We start from the raw sequence: 22,348 nt of genomic DNA, 5'->3' as shown, positions 1-22,348 counted from the left end.
AGTTCCGTTGTATTTTTTTTAAAAAAAATATTGTCTCAAAAATTGGGTTAAAGTTTTGGGGCATTACACAGAACTTTGGTTATCACCCAAAAAATGGATATTGGAGTTATTGAGCCTGATTCTATGAAACACATAAAATAATGATCTCTTTAATAAAGAAAATCTTTCTAACCCATTTTGTTCTGATTTCTACCTTGGAGAAGGTAGATGGTACAACCTCAAGTGATTCTGTTCTGATTTTTGGGAGCGAGGCGTCCCAGCGGTCTCCACTCACTCGTAGGTCTTCGGAGATCGGGGCTATCCATGTGTCCTAGGTGATAGATCTCCAACTACTGCAATAGTCCAAGATGCATCATATTTTTGTTCTGCCTTAGCGGTGACTTCTCCCGGTCATGGACCGCCCGCTTTGAGTCTTCTCAATCAGGCACTCGGGTTAAAATACCTGAGAATAATATACCTCCGGATGCTTCGACTGTATGCAATGTTTTGCCACCCCATGTACCAGGGTGGATAAGTATCAAAACAAAGACCTTTGAATCACTCAGTTTGAAATGAAAACATACCTTTATAATATGAAATAATAAAGTATGTTCTTTTCAGTGGTTTTGGTCTTACCTTTTTGTGGATAACTTTAGTCCTAGCTATGGATGAACTATGACATTTATGTTGCATAAGTAGACCTAAATTGTGGCATTTGAATATGTTTTAATATTATGAGTTACTTGGAATTGGTGTATGTACCTACTAGACTGTCACAAGTCTGACCCTTTTTAAGGGCAGATTATTGCAGGTAAAGTCTATGACGCAGAGCAGATGCAGGTTGTTGCGGCACTGTCGATCGAGCCAATCATTTTCCTTTTTCAGGCACTGAATTCAAAAACATGACATTGTATTGGTTTTGTAATATTTTAAATGATACATCGTTCTTTTGAAAAAAAGTATTTTATTTGTATCATGTTATCCTCTTATGAATTCAGTATAATCGTCTTTGTGTGTAACGTAACCCGCCGAGGTTTTGAACCCCTGCTTGAAAATGTTTTCGCTAATTTTTTTAAAAAAATTAAATTTTCACGTATTTTTATAAGGGTTAAAATCTCTCAGGGCGTTACAACCTAGCCCTAACTTTAACGGTCATTCTTAAGGAGTAAGGAAAGATAAACCTAATAATGTCTAGCCATATCTGCCTCAATGACAGCTATCATATGCTACAAAAAGCTGCATAGTATGTAAAGGAAAATTCAATATTGGTAACTCAACTTCACCAGGAGTTGCAGCAGATACTTCACATGCAAGAAATTGAAAAGAGAAAAGATGTAAAGTGGGATTTTCTCAACAGGACCTTTACCTTCAACAATATTATAACAAGAAACTAAACCATGCAATATATGATAGAGAATTGTCAATCCAGGACATCATGAACTATTTATTAAAAACAAATAAATGATTGTTCATATTTTAGATAATACATCTGCATTACCAAGAGTGGCAGAAGATATGAGATCAATAACCTGCATACTGTATGTCTTCTCATTGTATGCACCAATTGCCACAAGAATTTTTTAAAATAGAATCAACCAATGATGAAAGTGAAGCACCTAAATTTTGTTCAAATAGGACCAGTGCCTCTGGTAGATCAGAAAAGAAATTCTTTCAAATGCTAGGAAATTTGGATGGCTAGAACCTCCACGTCCTAAATATTATGCCATTTAAAAGGGCATAGGCCTTCAAAAGAATCACAAATAGAGCCATCCTCTCCATTTATGTCAAACAAGGTCAATCACAAAATGGCCCCTTTCAGTCTATGATAATTATCATAGTATAAGGCAGTTAACAAAACAACTAACTATAGTTGACAATATATATCTAAATTTGGATGGCTAGGCCCTCCACGTCCTAAATATTATGACACTTAAAAGGGCATAGCTATGCCTTCAAAAGCATCACAAATAGAGCCATCCTCTCCATACATGTCAAACAAGGTCAATCACAAAATGGCCCCATTCAGTCTATGAAAATTATCATAGTACAAGACAGTTAACAAAACAGCTACCTATAATTGACAATATATATCTAAAACAAAATCACTCATCAAACAATATATTCTTATGTATAAATGAGTGCATGAGTTGTTCACCCCTAAAAGAAAAGAAACAACAAAAAAGGAACATTACCCAATGAGAAAATAAATGAATAAACTGACAACTTTGTAGGACTGTTATTGTGATGAATATACCTGAGTTAGTAAGTAGCCCCAGAAAAAAGAAGATTGGACCAAGCCAACTGTTGCTGGATTCCACTTGAATTCAGCAGACATTGGGAGTATGGCAATGCTCATATTCACCTAAAAATACAAATTTCTTAGGTAGATCAATGAACTGATATACAATTTTCAAGCCACAAAGAAAAATACAAAATACCATCTGAAGTAGTACTACTGCTATTTTTGCCATAAAAAATAGTGAAAAGAATATTATAAAATTTACACACACAGACACACACTTTTTCTTTTTGAGGCACTTTGATATTCCCTTTTCAATTGGTTAATTGCGACAAAAAAGTCTCTAAACATTTTCTACATTTATTTTAGAGATATTAAGTGAAGCTCTTCTCTTGTGTTTTGTGTTTCAATTAAATGGTGTCAGAGATTCAAGAAAAGCATCAGATGCCATGTGCTTACTCTACTATGTATATGTTCAATGTCTTGAATCTGCTCTGTATCACTGGATTATCGTTCAGACATTAATGTCAATTAATGTATCAATCATTTTAGTATCCTCAACTTGTTAAGCTTGTGGAATCAAATCAATAATGTACTCAAACTGCCATTGCAAATTACTATAAAATCTCAGATCAAGAATATATCAGACAGTTACAGCTTTCATCTTGATGTGAGCAAGTCAGTGATATTAACTATGACAAACATATTGATATTGCATAATGCAACAAATACTGCAAGTCAAGAAACAGTACAGTCAAACACTGGTGGCATATATTGAATGCCAAAAGAGACAAGTAGCAGGAATGGGACTGAATTTCTTGTATTAAGCTTTAGCACCTTGTTGAAACGATAAAGTATTTTATCATCTGACAAAAGCATGAATAAGTCCTTTTCAAGCACCTCAGTGGCAGCTATAAATAATCTTCTCATTTATTACCTTTTCTCCAGAAAATCAGTCAATTGGATGCACATGGGTATAAGTTGAATGCTTGTTCAATGGATTATTGGAGAGAGGTAAAAGGCAAATCACAATAACAATTAAAAGTTATCACCAACTTAAGAGTACAGGCCGGGAAAATGAGATATTCACACCTAAACTCATAGACATAGCTTGAATAATTGCATCAGTTCTATTCAAAAGGCAGCCACTTGAGCAGATGGCTATGGATGCACTTAAATAAAGATCTGGATGATTAGATGCATACAGACCTTACATACCAAGTTATCATTTTTTTCCATGACTACAAAATGCCGAAGGACATGCTTGACACTTGGTTTCCAAGAGTCACTTTGATAATTAATTAGGCACAGTCTAACATAGCTCTACTTCTTGGGTCAGTTAGCCAAGAACTATCATTCTTCAGTTATACATGGATAATATGATTATCGATGACAACAATAAATATCGGGTTAAATGATCAACAAGCAGTTGTCAACTCAGCTAGAGATGATAGATTTGTGATTAGCTATGTAGTTTTGCCTATTGAATTGACCATTCTCACCATAGATATCTTCTAATCTAGACACAATCCTTTGATCTGATGCCAATCAAGTCAAGGGAAAAGACAATTTCCAATAATAAAATCTAAATAGCATGGTTTAGCCTTAGAACTAAACTGCTATTTATGTCAAAGTAAAGATGAAGAAAATGAAAACACTAAACTACATGTACACTAACCAATTAACCATCAATATGAAAGCACCTAAGGAGCTTCAAAAGCATGACTCCTAGGAAGAGCTTCTGAAGTAGGAAATATGATATTTCCTAAAATAAGGGGAAGCACGAGGAAATACACCTCATTAGTGGGAAGTGCCCTTTTTATGTCATGGGGAGCATTCTCCACATTCACTCAATAAAATCTACCTCACTTTGCAATTGCTTTCACGTTCTATTTAATACTTACTTCCCCAATTCCACTTCTCATACAAACTTTCACTCCTGGTAACTATGACATTAACTATTAAAAAATCAAGTACCCATTAAGGGGAAACAAAAATACAATGTAGAACTCACTCTCAAAATTAACGATGTCTTATGGGAAAGCATCAATATGCCCAGAGTTTGAAATTTGATGAGATCAATTTCAAGACCAATGAACCTAGTGAAATCAAACTTGTCTAGTTAATGTTTATGGAAGTAACTATGACAAACCGGAGGAATGCTCAATAAGGCTTGGTAATAGCCAAAAATATAAACAGTAGACAATTTCCCCATCATTTATTATATGAAAAGAGAATAAGCCGGAGTGAGTCATACACTTAATGTGCAGAAAAAAGGAAAAAAAAAAGTTCTGGACTTGACATATCTACTACTGAAATGCAGTTGGTGCCTCATACTCTTGACATATCCCCCACTTCTGCAATGCAGTTTATAGTTTTCAAGACCTTTGTTAGCATTTTGCTAAATGCATAAAGATGAAAAATATCAATCAAAATCACATTTTTCCATATTCCAATGCCCAGTGGCCTCTGTTGTTTCAATTGCCTGACGTCCTTTTTCACACATTTTTGTTTTGAGGTTTGCTGAAGATTTTCTCAAATATATGCACAATACTATGATTTCAATAAACAACATAATATCAACAAAAAAGGTTGATCATTATTTGCAAAAAGTTGACCTTAATCTGCTTAAGTAATAGTATACTTCCAAAAGACCACAAGGGCTCTGCTCATCTGGCAGGGTCGACTTGTGAATGTCACCAAGTTGATGGGACATCACAAGTTTGAAACCCACTGGTGGCATCCCATGCTGCAAGGTCGAAGCTGGGTGTACTCCTCGGTGGGCAGGGGCAACCTCAAGGGTTTTACCGTGGACAGCCAATGTGCGGTCGGTGATTTGTTTGGGGGGCGGGGGGGGGGGGGGGGGGGGGGGGGGTTCCTTGGACTATAAAAAAAAATAGTATACTTCCAAAATCTGTCAATGGATTCAACATAGAAAATATATCAGTAAACCGTTTCCAGTTTCTTTCATACAATAACGTGATCATTTTGACAATGATTTTTAATGCGAGAAGTTTATAAAGAAAAAAGAAGAGCAAGATGATCAAAGGAGGTCTTGCTAAAAAATCGCAGGAACTTAAAAAAGACAATTATAATAAATGAATTGGGTTTTCTAGAAGGCTTTGAAGAAATATTGTAACGCCCCAAAATTTCAAACTTGCGAACCTTTCAGAAAACATGCAAGAGACTAGAAGAAAATCTCTTTTCTTTCAGAGTTTGTTTATGTAATCAGCGGAAGATAATTTTTTTGTTGAATTTAGAAAGGCAAGCTGACAACTTTGGGCATGTTAGCTAAAAAAACCAAAACTCACTACACATGATACTTGCAAAACACTTGGAAAAGTCACTTTTATTAAAAGAAGTTCCCAAATAGTACAAAATTCGGATATTCGAAGGAAAATCCATTACAAAACCCAAAAACATACAGGACGCGAGTTAAGAGCAGGAAAATGAAGTCTTGAAGTCATCTTGCAATCGCAACATCGCCTGTGGTGTACCTAATCATCACCTGTACCCATAGAATGGTTGGTTTCGCAAAAAACTAGTAGGTACACAAGAGAGACTACAGGAAACTGAATTAAGTACATTTAATTCTGCATGCTAAGCAGTTTAAAGCCGATATACAGTTAAACAGGTAAGCAGTTCAAAATAAGGAAGCAGTTCAAAGCAGGTAAGCAGTGTAACTGTCAAAATGCAGCATGACGAATCATTTGATCATAAGTTGTGAACTACCACGCAACAAGCAAGTCTCATGACTCATCAACCAGTGTGAACAGACTTTATGTTTCGATATTACTAGCCTGCGGGTACGCGCAGACAAATCGTACAAACAACTGAGACTAGTTCGGATGTCTGTTATTCTATATATTTTCAATAACCCGAATAGCTAGTTGAGTCCGCTCCTAAGAGAACGACTTTAGCCGAGAGAGGATTTCCCAAAGGCAGGTACTTGGTAACGGATGCATCCAACTTCTGCAGAAGTCCATGGGATCTACCACCTAGGATAATGTTTGGTAGTCTCTTCCCCTAACTCCAATGACTGGGGAGGTCGGATCTTTGCCCATGGGGTGGTTGTTAACAACCTGGCCATTAAAGTTTCGTATTGATTCATCCTCTCCCTTGACAGACTACAAGAAGCGAAGCGAATGAGTGCGTCAAAGGTAAATTAACGGACGACTCATTCTATATGCTCTGGTCTTTTGACTAAATGAGCATCTTACATGTGAAGGCGATCTCATTTTTATGTGTTTACAGCATTGTGCATTTAACATTGTTCGAGGTCGCACGACTGTCTCATCCGATCATCGCAGTACTAGCGTGTAGTGCACGACTACAAGTACTCTAGGATGAAAGGGGTATAGTTCCTCAATAGAAGCCTCAACAAAGATGTAATGTTTCTCAGACTTTACTTTTGACATTCTTTATCTTTTGAAACAGCCAACAGCTTGTACCAACATTTAGCATGCAATTTTCTAGAATCTCATCTGCTATCGTGGTATCTGCATGCCTCGCATGACTTGATACCGACCTCGATAGACAGGATACGGGTTTCTCAACAGAGCCCCCCGCTAAGAAGTTCGCTCAAACCCCAATTCGAGGTTACCCTAGATATGTCAGATAGACAAACAGAACCAACCAATCACATCCTTCCAAATACTTCGATTTGAGCAGTCTTTGATACTTTTACGCAACTCCCTAAATTCTCAAGTCTACTTTGCAGGACTGCTCACTCGAAAAGCGAGGATCCCTGTTAAGGATCCCTCTCCTTAGACAAGCATGTATCGTTAATCCCCCGACTCAACTCTAATCGCAAGAGGAAGAGCGGTAATTGACCCTTGCATCCTCCACGAGGATGCCTTTATAGCATATGCAATGAGCGAAAACCTGAGCATCATCTGCAACGGCAAGGCAGTAACAAAACATTTGTAAAAGCAAGAGCCTGGGCGCAAAGCGCGACGGCAAAGTAAAGACATGACAGGAAGTAAAGGATAAGGATCGCGAAACCGTGTTCTTGATTTAAATGTGTACTCGTATAAATATATATATATGCATATATATTTATTTAATTATCCATTTTAGTTAATTGAACTCAATTCAATTGCCCAAGTCCTCTGTGTAATCTTCCCCTACCTTGGGGAGTTGCGAGATTGCTGACGTCTGCATGTATAAGCGATTAACGGGTCGGGTCGGGTCGCGGGACGCGAGCGGGATCCGTGGTACGAGCTGCAAAAGCAAGACGTCAACATACTATCTCAATTAGAAAGGTAGAGACGATAAGGGGGTTGTCGTTGTCCTGACGTGAAAGAAGCAAAGGCAGGGGCATCATGCCCCTGCAAACCTGCTGAGCGCAAAAGAAGCAAGGACAGAGGCCGCGAGCCCCTGTTGTCAGCAAACAACGAGGAGGTAGGGGCCTGCACCCCTGCCTGTCGACGGTTCAGGCAGAGACAAGGGTTGCGCCCCTGCCTTCCGAAAAATCGGAGAGAGGCAGGAGTTGCGCCCCTGCCTTCCAAAAATGAGAGTAGGCAGGGGTTGTGCCCCTGCCTGACAAGGTGGAAGAGAGGCAGGGGTAAAGCCCCTGCCTAACAAAAACAAGGGAGGCACGGGGCTTCACCCCTGCCTGCCGAAGGAGCAAGGAGGCAGGGGCGAGGCCCCTGACCGTCGATCAAAAAAAAGGGGGGAGGCAGGGGGCTTCACCCCTCCCTGCCGAAATTAGCGAAGGCAGGGGCGACGCCCCTGCCTACTAGAAGTTGAAGACGCAGGGAGGGGGATCGGCCCCTCCCCCTCCAAACTGAGGGTGCAGAGAGGGGCTTGGCCCCTCCCTTGCAAAACGAGTGCACAGGGAGGGGCTTGGCCCCATCCCTGCCAAAGGGTACGCAGGGAAGGGGCTCAACCCCTCCCCTGAACAACGAGGGTGCAAGGAGGGGCTTGACCCCTCCCCTGCCGGAAAAAGGGAGCAGGGAGGAGGTTGGGCCCCTCCCCTGCTAAAGGTGGTGCAGGGAGGAGGTTCAACCCCTCCCTTGGTCGTAGGGAGGGCTCGGCCCCTCCCTGCCAAAAGGAGATGCAGAGAGGGGGCTCGACCCCTCCCCCGCCAAATACGACACGCAGGGAAGGGCTCGACGCCTCCCCTGCAAACAGAGGCATCGGGAGGGGGTTGGGCCCCTCTCTCACATAACACATCGCAGGGAGGGGGCTCTGCCCCTCCCTTGCAATTGAGGGAGGCAGGGAGGTGGCTCAGCCCCTCCCTACGCAAACGGAGAAGTGAGGGAGAGAGAGATGGAAGGAAGAGAAGAAGAACGAGCGGAGCGTACCTGGAGGTTGCCAGAAGAAGCTCACCGGAAAGGAATCTGCCGAAGGAAGGGGGTCGGGTAGAGAGAGAGAGACGAGAGAGCGAAAGGGGAAAGGGGGTTTCTATTTGAAACCCCTCCCCTGCCTATCCAACGCCATGTCCTCAGGTTGGGTCCAGGTCGGTTTAGGGTCCGGATCTGACCTGAATCCAAGCCTCTTTTTTTTTTTAGGTTTTTACAAATATAATGAGGGTACTCTTTCAATTATGATGTTTTTTTTTATTTTTCTCAATTTATAATGATTCTTTGCAGCTTTTTAAATTTAGGGGGAAAATCCCTCAAGAATGCAATCACAATTGTCACTATTGGATAACCTAATTGGGTAGTTCACCGCTCATGAAGGGAATATTGATTGTTGCTGCTGTAACATTTTATCTAAGGAGGTAAATCCAATTCTATGTCCTGACTATTTTACAAAAAAAAAAGTTAATAAGCAAAGTAACCAATATGTCAAGTACCTTCTACAAATCTTGCACGAGCATGACATGACTATTCAAAAGGTTAACAATAATGAATTTGCATAACCAATGGCCTCAGGACTATTACAAAAACTTCCTTGCAACATGTAACGCCCCGAAATTTCTTAACTTGATAAGTAAAATTTTATGAGGGAATTCCCTGAAAGCTTGAACACTGTTGTTCTGAAAACCCTTCAAAAAGTATTTCTATTTTGGAAATCAAGTTTTTTGCAAATCTCAGGCACGTTAGCTCGACAATCCAAACATGACCAAGGCGAAAGATAGCAGACAGTTGAAAAGAGTATTAAATTCTTAAAAAAAAAGTCATTGTACAAAGAAAATCAACAGGAGACCCAGCCCCCAGTGAACACAAAAACCCAAAACTCCAAAACCCTGCAACGACAGCCAGAAGTCTGGAAGGAAAAATATAGCCTCGAGCAATGTCGCATGCACCGTTGACTGTCTGTCGCCGCTACTCATCACCTGCCCATAAAATGGGTCAGTCTCGCGAAAAACTAGTAGGAGTGCAAAAAGAACAAGAACAACTAGCAGGTAAAGCAGTTATGCATAACACAACAGCAACAATGAGAAAAGATATACTGCACAGGAAAACCCACCAGTATGCTAGCGCGTAATACTGCAAGTATGCAAAAACAACAGTTGAAGGGTGAGCATGCTTAATTTAGTTATCACTTGTTAACCGACCATGTGGGTACGTGCATGGCACACGAGCCGAAACAGTCGAGACCAATCCGATGGTTTATTATGTCATGTATCTTAAAATACCTCGGTTGACTGACTGAATCCTATTCTAAGGGGGCGACCGGTGGTCGAGAGAGCAAGCCCCCAAAGGCATAGTAGGGATGCATCCAACTTCTGCAGAAGTGTTAAGCTATCTAGTGCAACCTCTTTCCCCTAATCTCCAATGACCGGGGAAGCCGAGTCTTTTACCCGTAAATATTCATTAATGGTCTGTCCATCGGAGTTGGTACGCTTCGTCCTGTCTCTTGGCGAAGCTGAGTGGAATTGAGCGCGACGAGGGTTTCTTAACCGCCGCCTCATTCTTCATGCTCTGGTCCATTAGACCCAAACAAGCATCTTGCCTGTGAAGGCACCTGAGACCTTTTAGGTGTATTATAAATCAGTATCATTGCACGATCGAGGCCTAATCTGCTTCATAGTACTCATTGCACCATGCCAACTATATTAGCGTTGCAATAGTACCCAAAAACCAAACGTTTGCCCAAACTCAGAAAACAGGAACCCTTCATGCAACGAGGGTCTTGTCTCGAATTAGGAAAACCAGTATCTCATTTCGTAACTCACTGCAGAGTTCGAACGTTGATATTTGCGCTCTTACGCAAGGCTAAGCTCTGCTGTCGAACCCTACCAATGCACGGCAGGGTTGAGACTACGACAATAAAAAAAAGAGTGACATATATATGTATGAAATAGCAGAAGCAACAACAAATGAAATCAACAGGAACCAGGATCACGAAACCGCGTCCTGAAAGTAAAAGACGAGAAAGGAAAGGGAAAAAAGAAAAGCCTGGGCACATATAGCGCGACAGCAACGAAAAGTAAAGTGCAGAAAGAAAACGGGACCAGGATCGCGAAACTGCGTCGTGGAAGTAAAAGACAATAAGGAAAGGTACACTAAAAGGAAAGCCTTGGCACATATAGCGCAGCGGCAACGATAAGTAAAGTGCAGAAAACGACGTACATATATACTATATATAAATGTTTTAATTTATTAGTTAAGTCCTTTGTTTTTAGTAGTTCGTTGTTCCTGTTCCTTTTTACGCAAACCCCTACCTAGAAGGGGTGCGAGGGTCTATACGCTTGCGAGCGTAAGTGATCACGGTCTCGGGCCGCATAGCACGAGGAGGCTCCGTGGTGCAACCTGCAAAGCTAAAAAGGTCAATACGCCATAATACCACGAGGAACGGGTCTGATAAGACTTGCAGTGGTACCGGACCCCAAAAACTAGGGGAGGTAGGGAGCTCAGCTCCCTGCACAAGAAGGACAGAGGCAGCAAGGCAGGGGAGGGAGCAGAGGCTCCCTGCCAAACCCACCTCAACAAGAAACAGGGCAAGGGGCAAAGCCCCCTCCTGACGGGAAGCAATAGAAGAGCAAGGGGAGCTTCGCCCCCTGTTGGAAAGCACAAGGCAGGGGGCAAAGCCCCCTGCCGAGGAGCATAGGAAGGCAGGGGCCTCGCCCCCTTGCCAGAAAACGCAAGGCAGGGGGCGAAACCCCCTGCCGCAACACATAAGAAGGCAGGGGCTCGCCCCCTGCCTGAAAACATAAGGCAGGGGGGGGGCTCACCCCCTGGCTGAAGACACAAGGCAGGGGGTGAAACCCCCTGCCAGAAAACACAAGAAGGCAGAGGGCTCGCCCCCTGCCGGAAAACATAAGACAGGGGGCTCGCCCCCCTGCCGGAAAGCACAAGGTAGGGGGGGTCACCACCCCCTGCCGGAAAGCACAAGGTAGGGGGGCGAACCCCCTGCCAAAAAACACAAGGCAGGGGGCGTTTTTTGGCAGGGGGGCTCTGTAAGGAAACGGCTTGGAATACATTAGGTTCAATAATGAACCAATACACATGCACATAAAGTGCGGATATACCCACTAAAGGGGAAAAACACAAGCACATAATGTGCTAACACATAAACCCACGAAAGGGGCAAAAATGCCTATAAGGCATAAGTTAATATTATTGAAGAGAAGAAGGGTGTAACACCCATTACAATGGAGCAAAAGCTCCTCCAAGAAGTGAAAAATACATGGGAGAAAGCCCCTATTTATAAGCCTTTGAGGAGCCACATAGGGGGCTCCCAAAGGAGTCGTTGGGAGCCCCCAACGGTCACATTTGTGACCGTTGGGGGCTCCCAACGACTCTTTGGGGAGTCCTCCAATATGGCGCAAACCACAAAAAAATAAATTTAGAAATAAAAAAGAAAAATAAAAATAAAAGAGAAAATACAATCATATTCCAAAATGGAATATGCGTAAAATGACTAAACCACCCCTACGGCTAATATAGGAAAATATATATTATATATATAATTAGGAAGATACATATACATATAACCATATATATGTATATGTATCATCTTTTATATATATATATAAAATATATCTAATTACAATAATTGATAAGTACATTTTAACACCCCCCCTCAAACTTTGCAGGGAAACGAAAAGATTGAAAAAAGTCGCAAGACTCCAAGAGGCATCGGTAAGGATGCCATTGAAATTTGCAAATGCCTTCCTCCAATTGTCTTCTAATGGTGAACACATTTCCCGATCTATCCAGGGTACTTCTTTTTATCCCATCTCCAAGATCCTGTGGAATAACAACAAAGAACAAGTAAAAAATATCTTTGCACTTTACTCAAATGGAACATTCCTAACAAGATTAATCAAAACCATATGGGATGACTCACCCACAAAACAATGGTGCAAAAATATAACTTATGCATAGAAATTTGAAGCATATGATAGGATAATTACTTTAGCATGAAAAGAAAATTTAGAAAACCAATATTTCAAAATCATATATCATGTCAAAGAGGAAACGAATTACAATAATGCTTTCACAAGGTCTAAAAATGGACAAAACACAACCCCACAATGGGGAATAAAGCAATGGTCCGCCATGGGACCCCATAAGAGGCTTATAATGAAGTGCCAAACAAGAGAGACGAAATCTCCAAGAGTAAGCACGGAAGCACGCACATACACAAGAGGCCACTAATGAGCAAAATAAACCACAAAAGTGGTCAAACACATATAAAGAGGTATGAATTAATGGGTTTTATTCATTTTACAATGTATACACATTTCTCTATTTTAGTAGGGAACCTTACACATTTAGGAGCATCTCACTCAAATGATTGCAATTATAAAAATTCATTAAGCAAATTTGACACACAAATCAAGAATAAGGAGGCATTTTAACACAAGATGATCTAATGATTTCTTTCATATCTTAGAGAGAAGAAATTCTAAACAAATGTCAAATGTGATCTTGCTAAAAATGTCCTCCCAATTGTCAAGAGTGAAATATATTTGAGTAGAAATCTTTACACATTGAGGAAATTCATACTCAAATATTTGCAAATACAAAAACTCATTAGGTGGCCGAAAAATCAAAAAGCACTTAATATATAGGTTAAATGCCAAAATATTAAATTGGTTTCCAAATATGCATATCAATGATATGATTCACTAGAATATCTTAAAACACAAGTTATGAATAAAATTTTACAAATTTCAACAATAGTTCATCCACTACAAGCAACTACCTCATTAGTCCTCCAAAACCCATAAATCAAGTGTATAAGCTACTAGAACAAGAACATAAATATAATGTCATTAAAGGCCAAAGACACACACAAAGTTGTGTAAAAGAACCTCTTGTCTACATGTAATAATACTTGAAATGAGTGCATCAACGACAAGAACAAGAGAATACACGCCAACATGGACCAAAAGCATCTCTTGTCTACGTAAAAAGACACTCAAAAATAAAGTATGTGAAAGAAGTCAACCATGGGCATACATTTCAGCGACTAGAACAAGGACACAAATGCCAACATGGACTAAAATCACACACCATGGTGTGAATCAACGTGCCTTGTCTACATATAATAACACTCAAGACAAGTGTGTTCAACTACTAAACCAAGAGAACAAAGCCAACAAAGGGCTACCAACACACAAAGGTGTAATAAAAATCTTGTCTACATATGATGACACTTAGATAAGAGGTATAAAAGGAGAAGACTTTTGAGGCAATAAAACTTGTAATGACAAACTTATAGATAAAACCTTGAATATAACCAATAAAACAATATTTTTGAAAATAAATACGTGCACATACGCACAACAAGAACACTTGAAACACTTGTGCACAAAAAGCACAAAACACGAACTCTCAAATATGCAAATGTACTCATAAGATTCATAAACAACAAAAGGTTGGGCAATAGTCCCAAAACCCTTGATTTTAATATACCTTAAAACATTTAAGGTTTCAAATCACATATATCCATCACATTTATATATAGATAAGAGCATCCATAAGATTAATGGCCAAAAAGGGGAAACGAGTGACACTCATAATTAGAGATCATATAACAAATCATTTTTAGAGTCGTAACGTGCCCATAACTCACCTCAATAACAATCTTTAATATGGCAAGTGGACAATCTAAAATGACATAACACAAGGTGCCCATAACTCACCTCAACAATTATCTCTAATATAACAATAAGGCCATAAAAAATGCCATAAAAAGGCAATGAACACTTAGGGAAATCATTTTTCAAATATGTGATTTTACAAAGAGGACTGATTCAAAGGTCCAACACAATTAATCACAACAATATGCCTTATAACAATAATTTTGCATAAACACGAAATTATGTTCAATCATGATCATTATCAAAAGACTTAATAAACACAACATGAAATATTTAAGCAATGTCATGTGTGAGAACGGATTTAGAATAATCCAAGAATCAAATCAAGCCTTTATAAATTGCAATTATATGCATACCAAGATGTAGAATAGCAATAATCTTAAATGAACAAATTTAGGACAACATGTAACAAGATATTGCGGAAGCACTTACAACGATAAAGAAAATAATCTCACAAGTCCACTAAAGGACAAAACAAGCCTTAAAGAAGGCAATATAAACATCTCTTTATTGAAAAGAGAGAGAGAGAGAGAGCTCTCAAGCATTCATAAAGATGGTGATATTTAAAACAACTCATAAAAACCAATATTGTTATTTAAAAAGAAGCTTATAACAATCATGAAATCTTTTCAAAAAGTATATACTTATAAGAAGATTCACAAGGATCAAAAAGGCCTTTCAAAGAGAGATTCAACAAAAAAGATCCCCAAATGAGGGTACATACGAAAGGAAGAGGGAAAACTTTATTAAAGTGGAGAAAATCCCAACAAAAAAGAATAATAGGATTGCGTTATGGCATAAATCTATAAACAAAAATTCATAATATTATTAAAAACATATGACTTAATAGATTATAACCAACTCCTAATGTAATAAGTATGCAACATTAATGAAGACCATAAATTTTATAATAAAACATATTCTTGAAATTGAATTGAAGAATACCCATATTTCATGAGATCATTTTTAAAACTTAATTCAACCGGTATTATAAAATGTCTTCTTAATCAAATATTGCTCATATGAAAAAGAACTCATTAGGTAGGAAAATAAAAAATTAATAAGGAATTTTTCATAGTTAATATATGTCAATCATTTTTCAAAGACACATGATATTACGAAAAGCCTCATATAGGACATTTTAGAGGATAAACACATACCTTTAACAATTATGATAAGAGTATATGAGCAATGCTACATATCGCACAAACATTTTACTTTTAACATAACTTTCTTAAAAGACTTATTTTTCAAGAAAAGACATACGAAAGAGAATAATATACGAAAAAAAGTTCAATGGAATGTTAAGAACCCAAACTCATAATGACAAGGAGAACACATATGCAAAACATATCTAATTCTTCATAATGCACAATACTTAAAGAAATATAATGCATACCAAATAATTTTAAGAAACAAAAGAGAGAAATGAAAACTTCACCATTTTACTTTAAAATTTCTTGAATAGCATGCTTCTCAATGCAACAAAGAGCAACTCGATCCCAACCTTGCTCTGACACCATGTAAGGAAACGGCTTGGAATACATTAGGTTCAATAATGAACCAATACACATGCACATGAAGTGCGGATATACCCACTAAAGGGGAAAAACACAAGCACATAATGTGCTAACACATAAACCCACGAAAGGGGCAAAAATGCCTATAAGGCATAAGTTAATATTATTGAAGAGAAGAAGGGTGTAACACCCACTACAATGGAGCAAAAGCTCCTCCAAGAAGTGAAAAATACATGGGGAAAGCCCCTATTTATAAGCCTTTGAGGAGCCACATAGGGGGCTCCCAAAGGAGTCATTGGAAGCCCCCAACGGTCACATTTGTGACCGTTGAGGGCTCCCCAACGACTCTTTGGGGAGTCCTCCAATGTGGCGCAAACCACAAAAAAATAAATTTAGAAATAAAAAATAAAAATAAAAATAAAAGAGAAAATACAATCATATTCCAAAATGGAATATGCATAAAATGACTAAACTACCCCTATGGCTAATATAGGAAAATATTATATATATAATTAGGAAGATACATATACATATATACCATATATATGTATATGTATCATCTTTTATATATATATATATATATATAAAATATATCTAATTATAATAATTGATGAATACATTTTAATAGGCTCGCCCCCCTGCCGGAAAGCACAAGGTAGGGGGGGCGAAACCCCCTGCCAAAAAATACCAAAAGGCAGGGGGGCGAAACCCCCCTGCCGGAAACCACCACCCCCTCCTGCCAAAGCCGCAGGCGGAGGGGTTCGCTCCCCCCCTCTCATGCGAGAAACAGGAAGACGAGAGAGAGGGGGACTCACCTGGAGGTCGCCGGCGGAGGCAGACGGTGTCGGACGGAGGTGGGTAGCGGGTGTCGGCGACGGCGGGTGGCAGCGACGGCGAGTGGCAGCGACAACGAGGAGGGGGAGATAGAGGAAGAGGGAAATCGGGGGAGCCGAGGGGGAAAAGAGGCATCGGGGAGAGGAGAGGCGACGGGGAGGGGAGAGCATTCGATGCTTCCCCCCCCCCTCCCTCCAGCTTCATTTATAAGCAGAAAAAAAAAGGGGGAGCGGGCGCCGCTCGGTAGGCCCTTACGGCCTACCGATAGTCGTCCTTTTACAGAGCTCGGATCCGGGTCGGATCCAGGGTCCGAAATGATTTACATTTTTTTTCCTGGTTATTACACAACAGATTGATGCGGAGCTGGTTGACCCCCATGCCAATCTTACATATCATTTGTGGTCTATAAAGTGCAAAATATTACTCTATCTTTATTATAAGAGCAATTTCTGAAAGGAAGGTTTGTCATCTCTTGGGTCTTTGAGCATCTACTTTGCTAGACCATGTAGAATTAACAGTTCCTTGTAAATGTGATGTTGCCACCTTGTAATTTTTGTAGTTTGTACCACGAGTCCACTGTCCTTTTTTCCTCTGTAACTCTTGTTTCCATCAAGGCTTTCTCCTTTTTTGACTTCTCTTTTCTGTTTTTCTCCACTAATAATGAAACTCTAAGTGAAAAAGTTAGCAGAAAAACATTTGAATTTGACATGTTATAGCATGTTTGTAGATTACAATCTCAAACCCTACATGCGCCTTGTTTCGACTATCAATTTAACAGAAGTTTTTCCATCTTCACTGCATGACATATCAAAAGAAATTTTCCTGGGAAAGGTTTAACTGAGTATTCAGAAGTATAAAGCATTAACCGCCTGAAAGATACTCTAATAAAAAATCATAGCAAAACAATATGCACAGAGGGCAGCATACCCTATCCATATTGCAGAGAAGAAATGCCGCAAAACAAAGAAGTACAATCACCCAACGCTTTGGAAACTGTTCCCACCAATAAGAAGTTTTCTCCAAGTCTTCATCCGGTAAGGCAGATTCATTGAGCATATCTGGAGTCTTTAGCGGATCAAGTTTTGAACCAGTGATGTCATATTGCTCTGACTTGAAGTCAGCAAAGGTCTTGGCGACAAGACGGTAATCTAATTGCTGGTATTGACCATCAAATGAAATGCCAGGCATGCCAATCTTTCTGGAGTAAATCCACCAGGTGCTGGATGGATCTGAAGAGAGGAAGCTGATATATTGTCTGGAAAATCTCTGAACTGCACTATTTTTCGTGAATATCCTGCTATTTCTTTCCCTCAAAGAATTTGGAAGAGAATGAATTGGACCCAGTTCTCCGAGAAACTTGGTCCTAACTTTGATGGCTCTTTTGTCAGGACCAATGAGATGACCAGGATGGTTAGAGGGGATGACCACATGAGGACCATATTTTCCCATAATAGTCACTTTGCTAATGCAAGTTTTGTCTTGTAAAAATCGCATTCGTTCAACATGAGAATACCTTTTACTCTGTTGAGCAACAGAAGAATCCCCATGAATACCTTGTCCTGCACTTCATATCAAGTGATTGTGAGAATATGAGGGTATAGAGAATTTCCTTGTAAAAAAAATGCCAACACTTTTTTGTTACAGACCCACCTATTCAGTTTATCTTTATGTATGCGGTTGTATGTGCAGTATAATTCAGACATGCATAATTCTCATATAATGGCTGGTAAGTTCTATCTCAACAAGGATTATCAAGCACATGTTTCCAGCATGTAGCCAAATGTTATCTGAAAACAGTTGCTGCTGGCAACATTATAAAAATGCCTGTTTTCCCAAAGACAGGAAGTTATTCATTTCTGTCCTATTTTGACAACTAAAAGAAATCAACTGCTCACCAGAAGCCATGTCAAAGCAGATTTCACATTCTGTTTCCATGTTTTTTCTTTTTTACTATGTCACATGGATACAAATGCGGGAGCAGGATTTGATGCAGATACGCGCTCTATCATTTTCAAAAATTAGGGCACGGGGACACAGTTGTACATACATATGTATGTGTGTAAGATAACACTTCTAAATCACTATAATTAGGAACATCAAATAATGAAACTAAGTTGAAATTGGATGTAATGTAATTGATGACCAATTTTAAAAGAAAAGAAAGTGAATATGAAATAAGTAAATAAGATCATAAAAAATAGATAAAGTTAATGACATAATGTTGTTTGTGCATGAAACTGGTTTGACTGTGTACATCAAGTGTCGTGTCATATCTATGAAGTGTCCGAGTGTCATGTTGTATCGACACAGGATATGCATGCTAAGTAAAGTGTCTCTGCAACAGAGTGATGCAACTTTTCTTGGAAGTATTTTTAAAATATATTTTTCAATGAAAACTGCTTGTGTAAACCATGCATCAAATCTTAATTTTCCCTCGAATACAGGGAACGTGTTTAAAAATTGTTGTACTGCACACAATAACAAAATTTTATTGCCTTAAAAGAAAATAAAGTGTTCTATCCTATTACAAGCGTCAAGCATAAATTAAATTATTACAACCCAATTAAATGGCCAGTGGCCCAAAAAAATAATAAAATAAAGAAAAATCAAAATCAACAAGTCGTGTCTCGTACTCCAAAGCATTCTACTTCAATGGTAAGGCTATTCAATACTTTTATTTAAGCATTGAATCTCTTATGCTTGCTTGCATTGATGGTTAATTTTCTTTTAGTGTCTATTTGTAACGACCCCAACTCATCCCCTCGAAAATGCGGAATTTTTTTTTTCTAGATCTGGAAATATTCCCAGAGACCTGGGGCCTTTACAGTTCCACTCACCGCTAGATAACCACACACCACGATAGAGCTTACACTTATCTTCCAAACCAACATCAAACCATTATTCATTTATTGAAAAACTGATAAACATGGCTAGAGACACTTGCATAATGAATTATTGAAAGTGCAACATCCATTAAATGAACCAAAAAGGAAAACAAAAGTATAGCCATGATGTCCCTCTAAGATTTATCCAACAAGTGCGTAACACCCGTGACTTGCCCAGACACCAGTCGCTTCACTGAGTTCCTGCTCCTGTGAAAAACCATAAAAAGGAGGGGTCAGAAATCCAAAGGATTCTGCGTACAGATCCTTCTAATAAAAATAAATGAGCATAAAGAACACAAGTACAATTTTATGCAATTCTCCTTGAGGAAAATCAATTATTACCTCTACTCAATCCAACTTAAGCATTCATGCAACATCTTTTAAGTATGCATAAACTTTAATCAATAACAGGTATTCACTTTGAGTAAGCAGTGTATTCTACATACATTAAAGAGTAACCATCACCCATCCAAGAACATATATTAGGGAAGAGAAACAGACCATGCCTGATCTAATGCATAGCAAAATTATGCATGATATATGTGAAATGTATGAACAGCTTATTTTCTTTCATTTAAGTTCATATTTCCATATGCATGCCCTATTAAATTCATACAATTTAAGTTCCTCTTTTTAATTTCATCGCCCGCGGATACACCAAACGGGTAAAATCCCCGAGGTCAAGTTAGGTTCTCAAGGTAGCTTAGCACAAAATTTGTATTTTATTACTGGGTTCCAACTTGGCCCTCGACCGAATCACCTTCGGAACATTAGACCTCCACATCTAATGTCGGAGACACAAGGGACACCCCACGCCCACAAGTGCCACTTCCTTGGTACCAAAACCTCACAGCTGTGACTAACACACCACTCCCGGGTAAAGTGGCGGATTCTCCCTAAAACCGTAGCCAGGAGAAGAAACCTCAATATCGGTTTCAGGGGACTAAATTTAAGCACACGGAGTTTTTGTATCCTTACAGTCTCCCCAAGACTGGACTTCTAAGATCTCCATTCTTCAGATGGAAGATCCCAGAACATAAGTTACATTGTTCTTATTAAAGTCAATTATTTAAGTGTGCAACACCATATGCAAAGGTAAAGTGAAAACCCACATCCTCCTTTGCGGGAACCCCTACGGGACTCCAGCCCGTGAGGACAACGGGAACAGTGTAGTAGTGTGCCCTACCAACTTGAGTGGTTTAAGTGATGCTATTAACATATAAGAAAAACAACCAAGTCCACGGCTCTACAGGCCGTGATGATCCATTAGGCCATCAATGCATCACAACAAAAGCAAAAGTAGTGTTTTATTTATAAAACTAAGCCAAAGTGTCAAAAGCATGCAACCATAAACCCCATTTATAAGCATGTCATTTTTTTTCCTTTTTCTTTTTTTTATTCTCACTACGTGTACTACCTCCATCACATATAGGTATCCACCAATACATATCTCCTGCGAGTATGTGCACGCGAATAGACCCCGCAATTTCGCATACTTATATTAAATGAGACATCAATAGAAGCATGACTGTACAGTTTACATGTATACTCATAACTTCGCTCATTTCCATCAAAATGTGCATCTATTAAAACTCACACTCCTCCTGTCAAACCGAACAATATATCACTGAAAGAGGGAGGCAGGAATTATATATATATATTATATATACTTTTTTTTTCTTTTTTTTTTAATAAACACATCCAGCCCAGCCGACCTTGTCGGCTGGGTCTGACAGCATATGCACAGGCCCGGTCTGGGCCTGTGTATGATGTCAAGACCTAAACAGCATAGAGAAAATCACCTTTAGGAAATTTTGTATTTATTTTATTTATTATATATATATATATATTCTATGGCATCCGACAACCCCTATCTTATGACTGCACACACGACACACCCAAGTGAGAAAAACTGCATTCAATGATACTCTCCTTCCTACACCCTTTTGGCTACCAGGCTCTTTATCAGCCGTAGGACATTCAACAGTCGATTTGACTACATGCCACAACCCATTTTCAATGAATGACATTTATTTAATGTCTCACAACTCTTCTACAGGGAGCAGTCAAACCCAGGTAGGTATTTTCTTATGTAGCAACTAGTTTGCCACAACTATCCCATTTTAAAAGAAAACCATAGGGTCTGATTTTATCCCAACCCTGAACACTAGACAGGTAAATCTTGCTTCCACATAATGGACCTCTCACATGCCCTTTTCCAAGTAAAACAGAAGCGTTCAGTGTTCCTACTTACAGGGATTAACATAACATGTAGTATTTTAACTAGCTTGGTGGAATGAAAATATACATGTTACATGGTCCAAATCTAGCAGATAAAAAAAAATATAGATTAATTTAATCTTCCAGACCCAGCGAGCAAAATTTAGAGTGAGCAAATTTCATACCAAATCCGGTTTTCAGTTTGTACGCATAAAAATCATAAATCATTATTATCCATCTCTTCCCCGACAGCCGTTGAAAACAAAGCATAAAACTACAGCCTTCTTGAAACAACAGAATATGCAAGATCAAAACACAGATCAAGTAATCCATATTATGCATACCAGTCAGCCAACTTAGATCATTACAGTATATATATAACTACGCAGGATGATAAAATAACATGCCCCTTTTTAGAATTGGCAGTACAGAACTACGAATCACAATCTTATACCAAATGAACTGGTCTATTAAAAGAGAGCTGAATGTAGCCGAACCAACAAGGATTTTGGCGACCTTAGATTTCAGCAATCATAAGCCGAATCATCCATCACACACTGTCCAGCACTCCCAAATGGGGTGGCCAGAGGATAAAGGAATTGGGATTCAAACATTCAATACATGTAAAAGAAAAGCCCTCTTTACGATAACCAGTAACCCCACC

The 22,348-nt window shown here is 39.1% G+C and overlaps 1 protein-coding gene across 2 annotated transcripts in view; it reads right to left on the bottom strand.

Moving 5' to 3' along the window:
* The window catches only part of LOC149822291 (sodium-dependent phosphate transport protein 1, chloroplastic-like), a 214,064-nt gene that overhangs the window by 166,243 nt on the left and 25,473 nt on the right, over positions 1-22,348 (bottom strand). For both annotated transcript variants that reach the window (XR_016426025.1, XM_089980998.1), the window contains exons 2-3: positions 17,507-18,138; positions 2,234-2,341 (exon numbers count right to left, since the gene is read on the bottom strand). Coding sequence is in view for 1 of the 2 variants with exons in the window: in XM_089980998.1 (XP_089837124.1) it covers positions 2,234-2,341; positions 17,507-18,138 (740 nt within the window). In the remaining variant the exon portion in view is untranslated. The remainder of the gene's footprint in view (positions 1-2,233; positions 2,342-17,506; positions 18,139-22,348) is intronic.

This window comes from Nuphar pumila, chromosome 11 (assembly GCF_984573655.1).
Source record: "Nuphar pumila chromosome 11, dmNupPumi1.hap1.1, whole genome shotgun sequence".
In the NCBI taxonomy this organism is placed as follows: domain Eukaryota; kingdom Viridiplantae; phylum Streptophyta; class Magnoliopsida; order Nymphaeales; family Nymphaeaceae; genus Nuphar; species Nuphar pumila.
This window is presented reverse-complemented; position numbering and strand designations above follow the sequence as displayed.